This window comes from Drosophila grimshawi, unplaced genomic scaffold (genome assembly GCF_018153295.1).
Source record: "Drosophila grimshawi isolate 15287-2541.00 unplaced genomic scaffold, ASM1815329v1 contig_131, whole genome shotgun sequence".
Classification (NCBI taxonomy): Eukaryota; Metazoa; Arthropoda; class Insecta; order Diptera; family Drosophilidae; genus Drosophila; species Drosophila grimshawi.
In genome coordinates, this window is record NW_025062826.1 from 107625 (window position 1) to 117475 (window position 9851).

Genomic DNA, 9851 nt, shown 5'->3' on the forward strand with positions numbered 1-9851 from the left:
TTCATCTTCATTCGTTTCATACTAGACTATTTAATTCACAAATCATGTCCCATTTTATTCACAATATACTTAGTTAATAATTGTTCATTGTGAATTTCTAATATTTTATTGGCCAACACTAAATTCTGTTAAATATGTAATATATTACTAATTATTTACTTAGCTTAAAGTTTACAAAAATGTATGATTTTTTTTTATATCGGCTGCTAAAGTGTGCACCACTGATGGGAAAAATGAGCATCACTGTTGCAGGCATTGCTCACCACTGATGCCTAAAGTGTTAGGGACGATCAGCTGTGTCTTCGTGCCAATTCTCCACAATTAATCGGCCGGGAACAAACTCATTGGTATGTTGGGATGATTCGAATCGTCTCAATGTTCCCTGGATTCCACTCCTTGGTTCCTGATTTGTCCCAGTTGTCCTCGGCAATCTCCTCCTTGGTGGCGGTGTTGGATTATTCCACCTGTTTTTGCCGCCGGTTTGCTTGTTTGTTTTTTATATTTATTATTTATTTTATTTTTTTTTATATATAATTATATTCCTTATTTTTCTGACTAATTTATTCACATTAAAAAAAAAATTTTATGAGCATGTGGCCTTTTTTTAATGCAAGATTGCATTAGCAGGGGCAGTTCATCTGAAAGAAGTTGGGCATCTTTATGGCTTAGAGGCTATGCTTGTAAAAGGCGCCAACACAGGTGCCTTGTCAGTATAATGAAGTTTATCGTACCCGCTGTTTGTCCGGGACAGCTTATTTACGCAGCTAACCTCCCGGGGGAGGCCGTTCGCTAACCGCAACCCGCGACTCGCCTGGTCGCCTCAGCTCAGCCCCATCCGAACCATCCCACAAGTTCTTTAGACATATTGTTTTGCAGAAACTGTTTGTCAATGCAGATAGTGAGGAAGGATTGCTTCTAAAATTGAGTACAATTTTTTTCGACAATGTTAAACCATAGTTGCCATATACCAATAAAATGTAGATACAAGTTGGTTCCAGCTTCGGCTTGTCGAAGATCGATGCATAGTTATCCCAAAGTGTTTGTAAGATTTTCTGTGACTTTGTATATAGCCTCTAAATGAAATATGCGTAAATGTAATTGTTTATTTTTAGCATAATTGTTGTATATTTTGATTTGTATAAAAATAAGGGAGATCCCAAACAGATGAGGCGCTATTGAAACAGTGACCTTTTACCAGCATAAATATAGCTTAGCTATTTTTTGCTTTTTGGTTTATCAAATTTTGTAGTGTATTTAAATTTCACAAAAATTCTCATTTAAAATATTGGTAATGCTGATTAGTAAATTGATAAACATAGCTTAAGATAAGTATATAAACTGAAATCAGAATGTGTTAGGAAAGTTTCCCTGGTGACCGGCGATTGACAATGTTTTTTCTTGTTATTCCCCTAGGAATTTGGCTTTGGACTTAAGATTTAAGTTTGTAAGGAAGATAAGTGGTACGATATATGTATATACAACTTGTAAAATACATTTTAACGAGTTGTTCTGAGTTGAGACCTTAGCGTTCCCTATTCAGAAAAAGGGATTTTTAGGAAGATGGGGAAATAGTTTTAGTTTTAGTTACATATCACAATCGAAATAAGAATATATGTTATCATTAGGAGAGCGAAACCAGTAAAAACTAATTTTAAAAAAAATCATTGTACAACAAAGCCGTAATTTTTACATACTAGAATTACATATATTATGATTTCAATTTTGGTATTGACAAAAGAGGAATATTTTGCTGCACACTTTGATTGACGCCAGACTTCTGTTTTTCTGACAACAGCTTAATTGATTGATTAGATGTGATTAACTAATTGGTTAAATGGGACGCGATGCGATGGGATGGACTGGCTAGTGCTCCTGCAGGCTGAGCTTGAGCGCTTGCTCAATCATCTCCTGCTCTCGCTGCCGTTCCAGTTCGTATTTATGCTGCTCCTGCTGCGATAGACGCATGGCCATTGCCAAATCCGAGTCTACATAGCGGAATCCACCGTCATCATCATCCTCGGAGACGGGAGAACCACTCGCATTCCCGTGAGCCCCCAAAAGCGATTCGTGCAGCACTCTAGAAGGAAAGGGAAAAAACAAAGCAAAGCACACACAAAGCTTGGGTCAAATTGCAAGTTTCTAGCAGTAAGCTTAAAGTTGGGGGAGGAAGGAAGGTTGGCCGAGGAATGTAATCTAGGGAAGGGAGGGGAACGTAATCTATTTGAAGATCTTCTTCATGTAGCTAAAGTCATTTTTGAACTGCGCACCCGCCGAGGCAGTCGCCAAATGAGAGGAAGAGTTGGGCACGGGAAAAGGCAATGAAAAATGGCGTCCATAAGGTTGAGTAGGTACGAGCACAGTGCGTTTATTCCAACAGGAGCGGGAACAGGAATTGCCGCTAGCACTAAATGAAGGCTCACTTGTTTGACAAACAGACACATCAGAATTATAATTATTCGATTAAATTGCTTACCGCTGCAGCTGTTCGTCATCCTCGGGTAGTAGTTCCGAGCCAACAGCATGCTGTTGACCGCGCAGCACCTCCCAGATGTCCACCTTGTCAGAGTCATTGTCCAGGCCGCATGCACCTGCACCTGCGCCGGCGCCACTCGTCTCCGCCAGACTCTGCTCGATGGCGTACTGCAGCATGTCGTCCTCGTCGAGAGGCATCTGACGTCGTGAATCGCCACCACGACTGACATAGTGGCTGGGTATGTCAAAGCAGCGATCGTCCACCAGGCATGTGACGCGATCCTGCTCCTGCAGCGTTGTCACATGATCTACTGGCAACCTCATGGCGAACACATTGCCAAACGTGATGCATGCATTGAGCACATGGAAGAGCGGTATTTCCACCTTGACCGGAAAACCGGCGGGCAGTTGCATTGTGATAAAGTCTTTCAATTTGGACACATGCGGACTGGCCATCGTGGACATTAGATCCAGTATGGGCAGCACTTGTTCCTGCAGCCGTATCGGATGATCCTCGGCCAGCCACAGATTGGCCTTGAAGCGCTGCACCTTGGTACTCAAATTCTTTGGCTTGCCAATATCCCGTCCGTGCAGATCCACCTCCGGACTAAAGTACTCCTCCACTGTGACCAGATGGGGTGTGCTCGCACCCGAGCCAGACACGCTGCTCCCATTGCTCTCCTCTTGAGCAGTCGCTGGCGAAGCACGATCTCCATTCTCACTACTACAGACGGGCGGAGGAGCAGCTACGGGAGCTGCATCACCGGGACGCGGCAAGGATATCTAGAGAAAGATTACAACGTAAAAGAGACTCCCCAGGAGAGTGAGCGATTTATACTTACGCTGATGGCTGCCGCATCCGTTGGCACATTCACGTAATCCTCATCAGCAATGCCCAGCAGACTGTGCAGCGGCGTCCGTGCAGTTTTGTTCTGCAAAGGAAAATGGATGAATATAAAATATATATATTTAATATATAATGAATGACAATCCTTATATATTAAGAAAGAAAAGAATAACTCACCTTAATCTGCTCCTCGCTGAGATGATCCATGCGCGTTTTGGTGACGAACTCCACATTGCTGGCGCCATATACCTTGCAATTGTAGCCATTAATCATCTCGGACTTTTCGCTGCGCCAGCCCCAAATGCCCGATTTGTTGCGCTCGAAACTGATCTTTTCCATCTCAATGTTGTTGGTGATGACGGGCGCCGCGAGACGAGCACGCACTGTGCCCAAGGGCGGTGGTATGCCCACAATATCACCAATATCGCTGCTCATCTGCTCGACCATAACCTCGTGGGTTACATGATCGATTTCAATCATTGTCGCCGTTTCCCCTAATGAGAAAGTATATCTAAATTAATTATATGTAAATAGGATTATACACACAAGTGGACATTACAATAAGTGTGAAGCAATTACTTTTAATTAACTATAAATTTGTAAGTATGAAATTGAGCTATCGAATAACATTAAATATGCCAAGAACATCACTAGGGATAGGAGATATGGCGTAAGCTCTAAAATGAAGGAAAAAATTAACACTTGTATTCACTCAAACTTCTCTACAAATGCTCTTAAGTCAGAAAAAACGCTGAAAGTCGCGGAGGATTCAATAAAAGTTCATCAGCAACCAATAATCGATAATCATATAGTGTTGGCTAAAAGTGATCCTTTTGAGAGTTATTACGAGCAATGGCAAGCGAAATTGGGAATTGTAGCCTCACCAACGGCTCAAACGCTCCAGTTAAGTTCCTTTGAAGACGCCGAAAAACTTTGCATTGGTTCATTAGGACTATCACGGATCACATGAGGCAAAAAAAAAACAAAAACACAATATTCTCTGCAATGATGAATATTAGATAAATCTGTTTGGTAACGTTAGTGACCGAAAATTAAAGAATTGCATATTAAATTAACTAGAAAAACAGTCAAGAATGGTTATTGTCTCCACATCCATTTTACTGCCCATGTAAGCATATATAGATTGTGGACTCACTGGCGCCTTTGAAGATGTATGAGCGATTACCACGCTGCCAGGTGTTATTGTCGAAACCGAGGAGCGTGGTATCGATGCGCACATTGGCTCCCCTCTTATAGACCTTGTAAGTGTCGCTAGGACAAAGACGCGACATGAGCGGCACCCACGACGTAAACTCCCACTTCATCTCGATGTAGAAATCTGGTGCGTCCAGCAGATGCTGCAACAGTTGCGGCACATGCGTTACGCGTTGCACATGCCGCTGTAAGTCCCGAACCTCAATGATGGCAGTCAATATATCCACATCCCCGGTACAAACGGCCTCCTGCACAACTGCAGCAGATATAAAAATATATTAAGGAGTTATATTTTAGAGGGAGGGGTTGGGGACTGACTTGACCAGCCTGCGTGCTCGTAGGTCGCATTGCATTTGGCGGCTAAAAGGCACTTGACGCATTCCAGATTCGCCAGACGCACAGCCATCATTAAAGGTGTCCGGCCCCGTGGATCGATTTTTTCCTTATCAATCTGCAAGTTGAACTTGGCTGAGAATATTGCTATTGTTTTTTGTTGTTTCTGTTGTTATCATTGCTATTATCAGCGAATCATTTTGGGGCACTAATTCAATTAGTAGCTTCCCCCAGTCCACAGCCCCTCACCAGCCACTCCCACTCAGAGCTGAATGTAGATACAGGCCCACCCAATGCCATCAGCCACCACCCACCTGGTCGGTCTGCAATTGTTGTTGCAGCTTCTCGGCGTTGCCATTCCAGATCTGCCAGTGCAGCGGATATTCCAATTTTACTTCCTCCAAACTCTTCATCCTCCTTCTCGCTCGCCCTCTCGCACTCACTCACTCACACTGTCGATGCGGCGCTGCCGTTGCTAACTAGAGTTGTATCGAATTGTTCAGAATACGTTCGATCGAACGACTTACTACACTGTACAAATGAACTGAGTCCCTTTACTGCTGTCGTTCATTTAGTTCGCAATTTCACTTTTTGCTTAACACATTGCGCTCGTTCTTGTTGTCATTAGAATTTGATGGTTTGTTAGTAATGGAATATTTGCGAGATTCTAGAAACACCGATTTTACAAGAAAAATTATGGAAAATATTTGCTTATGCTGCTCGAATCGTATTTGTTTATTGTTTCACTCGCTCACAATTTATAACATTACGCTAACAGAGCAAGCACAGGGCTCAGCTGTTTCTAACATAATTTAAATATTTGTATTTCACATTTTATACTAAACTGATCAAATGAACCGAGTCCCTTTACTGTTGTCGTTCATTAAGTTCGCTTTTCGCATTTTCACTGTTTGTTTAGCAGTCATAAACTTAATAATTCACGATTGCAATAGTTTTAAGCGATAAGCTCATTCAAGTTGGTTTTTGGTAATGAAATTTTAGCGAAATCTTTTATGCAGCTCGAATGGTTTATATTTACTGCTTCGCTCGCTCATCATTTATAAGAGTTTGATATCGAACAAACACAAAGCACAGCTGATCTTAACATTATTGAATATTTATTTTTCACACAGCGAGATAAAAACTTGAATCGCAAAAATGCCGAAAGGCAAATATACTAGCGAAATGAACGAAATTAATCGGCCAGCGACAGGGTGAGCTGGGCACAGTCATGTTCATTAATTCGTAATGGTAAAACTACAAGCCAAGCATATAATGACAATTACAAGTGAACACATTTTGAATACACATTCATTTCATTTATGGATATCTAGTTAAAAAACAAAATGTTATCGCAAATGCGATTGGAAACACAATCAGCTGTGTGGTAAATAGTGTGTACACACTGGCAACCGTTCTTGTAATAGAAAAATAATCCAATAAATGACAATTACTAAATACATTAACTGCATCACTGCCATTAACAAGTGAAAACAAAGAAATTAATTAATAGATAGGTAATTGGTGAGTTTGATATTTTTAATGCAATTCACAATAATGCAAATTTCGCGTCTGTAATTATGCATAGATTATATAAAATATAATTAAACTACAAATTAAAAATTGTGATTTTTCAATAACCAATGCTAAAGGATAAATGTAATTAAATTTGGGATGTGGCAAGTTTGAACTGAAAGTAATTAAAATAGTTTTTCAATTTACAGGTAGCCGTTGAAGAAAAAACCAAAAACACCCCATAAAATTACGGTTTAGATGAGAAGGATCTGAAAATAATTTGATTGCAAAATAGACAACTGTATTTGAATTACAGAACCAAAGACGTCGGTAAGTGTCCAATTAGCTTTAATTGAAGTATTAAGTAACAAGTGCATCAAATGAACTAAATACAACATTCATATTCAATTTAATTCAAGTAAAACTCAACAACAAAATGCTCACGATCAGCTGGCTGGCGTGAGAGAGAGAGGATGGATGGTGGAGAGTAGAACTGCGCTCTCCCTCGGCTTGTTGGTTTTTTTTGTGCATCACATTGTTTTGTTTTTGAGGTCAGTTAGTCACTCAGAGGAAACCAAACACGGCTCGCCTTTATATTCCCGTCTCTATTTCGTTCTAATTCCAATAATTTCCAATAAACGCAATCATCTAATCGTTACCTATTAATCGGTCAACCATTATGGTTTTTGCTCTGTTGTTGATTTTCTGTTCGTTACACTCTCTCTTTCACTCACTTGCTGATCGTGTTCTTGTTTTTGCTGTTGTTGTTTAACATTAATGCCAAACTTTCTAACCAAATGTTTTGTTCTCTTTCTGTCATTCAAACTATTTGCAGTTATGCTTTTTGCGCGTAGGCGGCGTTTCTTCAAGAGGTGAATTCCAGTGTTGCTTCCTTGTGTAAATAAATGCTTCATTAATTTTTTGATTTCAAGAAAGCTTCTTTATTTTTCATTGGTCAGCTTCTTCCTTTGGGGCTCTACAACATTCATTTATGTTTATTTGAGTATCTTTTATGTACGTGTGTGTGTGTAGTTTGTTGCTGATTGTGGAATGCGAAAATCGGTCAGCGAATTAAAGTTGTTATCGATTCTTTATCACAAATCACTCATTCATTAATGTGTCACACTTAAAAAAAAAAGCAACATGAAAACCTATTATCTGCAACAGAGTACAAAGTTTAATTATAAATATACATAAATATTAATTATATGGCTGAGCTTCGCTCATTTTTTTGGGGTTTTGCATGCATATTTAACGCATAATTTTGTATTGTGTGTTGTGCAATTATCTATTAATAAAAAAATAATCAAGTAACTTTGTTTATTCTCTTCCCGTTGATCGTTCGGCTAGATGCTTAGTACGTTTGCAATAATCAGTGACCACGCACACACAAAAAATAAACAATTATTTTGCACAATAAAGTCCGCAATTAAAAAGGCTCTGCTAAAATTAACACAAAGGCTAAATCGAAATAGATATATAGAGAAAACATATATATATATATATATATACATATATATATATATATATATATATATCGTAATCAGAGGAAAGAATGTACGAGTTTCACAATTGTTTGAAATTAGTTTTCTATGCAATAATCATTCCCGGAACGATCCTCATTAGTTGGCTGACGGGGCTGTAAGTATTTATGCTCGATGAACCGTACAAAATAAAAATTTAAAAAATTTGAACGTTAGAACAATTGCCTGCTTTGATTTTGATTTTTATATATGCACATTTGTATTTATTGTATAATTTTTTTTGTTATATTTGTCTATTTTTATTTAATGATTTTATCATATATTTACTTGAATCGTGGCATAAATATTTAGCATATCCATATTTGGCAATCCGGAGAATGATTCAAAAACAAAAATAAAAATGTTTCATTTATGCACACGTATATTATTTATAAATTTGAGTGTGTTTTTAGATTAGTTGTAGTATCCTTTGTAGTTATGTAAATGATTAATACGCAAAAACGATGTGTATCCTCCATAGAATTGGACTGCCCTTTCTGGTGATAGCGCTGTTGTTGTTCCTCGTCATCTTTGTGCTGCTCCCATTGGCCTTTCGCTTCTCCGTGACGTTACAGCGCAGCATACTCTTTCTCACATTCAGTAAGTATTACCTTTTTTTTGGAGTTGCGTCTCGATTAAAGTCGTCTTCTTTTAGTCACCTATCCGAAGGGATTGGATCTCACGCAACCAGCGAGCATTGGACTCTATGCCACACGCAACTTTTACATCACCGTCAAGGATCATAATGCGGACGAGGATGGTGTGAGGATTGGCGTATGGCATGTGCTGCCCAAGAATGCCGTGCGTCGCTTCAAACGCGAACTTCACGTAGAGGAGGCCTACGAGCAGGAGGAGCAGCAGGCTGGACAGTTGCAGCGGGAGCAGTCCAAGTCAACAGTTGAGCAAGCAAACAGCAACAACAACAACAAGCAGCTGGAGCAGGTGGCGCCTGCTCTGCGTAACGAGTTCCCCGTAATTCTGCCCGAGAACGAGCAGATCTTCTACGAGCGTCTCTTGCGCATTCCCGGCGGCACCGTCGTTCTCTATCTGCACGGGAATACGGCGACACGGGGCAGTGGACATCGCTCTGAGGTCTACAAACTGTTGCGACATCTCAACTATCATGTCTTTTCTTTCGACTATCGAGGCTATGCGGACTCGGATCCGGTGGCGCCGACGGAAGATGGCGTTGTGCGCGATGCTCTGATGGTCTTTGAGTACATTGCCAATCTGACAACGAATCCCATCTACATTTGGGGGCACTCACTGGGCACTGGCGTGGCGACGCACATGTGCGCCAACCTGGCGGCTCTCAAGGGGCGTGCGCCACGTGGCGTCATCCTCGAGAGTCCGTTCACCAATATTCGGGATGAGATTCGGCTGCATCCCTTTTCGCGTCCCTTTCGCCGTTTGCCCTGGTTCGATTTCACCATCTCGGAGCCGATGTACAGCAATCGGTTGCGCTTTGAATCGGACAAGCATATCGACGAGTTTCCGCAGCCCATTATGATTGTCCACTCGGAGGATGATGTTGTGGTCCCCTTTCACTTGGGCTATCGACTCTATCGCATTGCGCTGAACAAGCGTAGTCATGCCTGGGGCCCAGTGGAATTTCATCGCTTTGAACGGAGACACGGTTACGGGCACAAGTATTTGTGCCGTGCACCGGAGATGCCCGGATTGGTGCAACATTTTGTGGAGAGCTACCGCGATGCGATCTATTAGACAAGATAATTAGCTAAATATCATACATCCATCTTTGTATTTGTAACGGGAGTATTTTAATCTAATTTTATACCGACGTAATGTTACTAAATTTACGATCGCACGGTGCATACAAATTAAAATAGTAATTTCTAGGATACAAAAATGATTGTGAATTTGTCTTTGTAATTTTTTTGTAAGTGCAATGCGAATTGCGCGGCTACGATAAGTGTGTGCACACC

General features: G+C 40.7%; 2 protein-coding genes across 4 annotated transcripts; one reads left to right on the forward strand and one right to left on the reverse strand.

Moving 5' to 3' along the window:
• Window positions 1-1095: 1095 nt before the first annotated feature.
• Window positions 1096-5674, reverse strand: LOC6568945 (ankyrin repeat domain-containing protein 13D). Of its 2 annotated transcripts, none has more exons than XM_032740850.2 (7): window positions 5182-5674; window positions 4853-4985; window positions 4476-4790; window positions 3497-3813; window positions 3315-3404; window positions 2474-3255; window positions 1096-2404 (listed from the first exon to the last, which is right to left on the reverse strand). In XM_032740850.2, the coding sequence occupies exons 1-7, from the start codon at window positions 5278-5280 to the stop codon at window positions 2218-2220; spliced, it is 1923 nt and encodes a 640-aa protein (XP_032596741.1). In that variant the 5' UTR covers window positions 5281-5674; the 3' UTR covers window positions 1096-2217. The 2 variants fall into 2 exon arrangements, with proteins under 2 accessions (XP_032596741.1, XP_001995424.1); XM_001995388.3 differs by having other exon boundaries at window positions 1096-2077; window positions 5182-5669.
• A 608-nt stretch (window positions 5675-6282) lies between these two features.
• LOC6568944 (lysophosphatidylserine lipase ABHD12) lies at window positions 6283-9779 on the forward strand. Of its 2 annotated transcripts, XM_032740851.2 has the most exons (5): window positions 6283-6391; window positions 6592-6712; window positions 7218-7254; window positions 8387-8505; window positions 8561-9779. In XM_032740851.2, the coding sequence occupies exons 3-5, from the start codon at window positions 7220-7222 to the stop codon at window positions 9628-9630; spliced, it is 1224 nt and encodes a 407-aa protein (XP_032596742.1). In that variant the 5' UTR covers window positions 6283-6391; window positions 6592-6712; window positions 7218-7219; the 3' UTR covers window positions 9631-9779. The 2 variants fall into 2 exon arrangements, with proteins under 2 accessions (XP_032596742.1, XP_001995423.1); XM_001995387.2 differs by lacking the exons at window positions 6283-6391; window positions 6592-6712; window positions 7218-7254 and adding an exon at window positions 7923-8023.
• The last annotated feature ends 72 nt before the right edge of the window (window positions 9780-9851 follow it).

Excerpts from the sequence above, each read along its gene's own strand:
- LOC6568945 (XM_001995388.3), bottom strand. The coding sequence starts at position 5,280 with ATGAAGAGTTTGGAGGAAGTAAAATTGGAATATCCGCTGCACTGGCAG. Across the intron at positions 4,791-4,852 it reads CGAGCACGCAGGCTGGTCAA|TTGTGCAGGAGGCCGTTTGT; the intron begins GTCAGTCCCCAA and ends TATCTGCTGCAG. Across the intron at positions 3,256-3,314 it reads CGGATGCGGCAGCCATCAGC|ATATCCTTGCCGCGTCCCGG; the intron begins GTAAGTATAAAT and ends ATCTTTCTCTAG.
- LOC6568944 (XM_001995387.2), top strand. The coding sequence starts at position 7,938 with ATGTACGAGTTTCACAATTGTTTGAAATTAGTTTTCTATGCAATAATC. Across the intron at positions 8,024-8,386 it reads ATTAGTTGGCTGACGGGGCT|AATTGGACTGCCCTTTCTGG; the intron begins GTAAGTATTTAT and ends TATCCTCCATAG. Across the intron at positions 8,506-8,560 it reads CATACTCTTTCTCACATTCA|TCACCTATCCGAAGGGATTG; the intron begins GTAAGTATTACC and ends GTCTTCTTTTAG.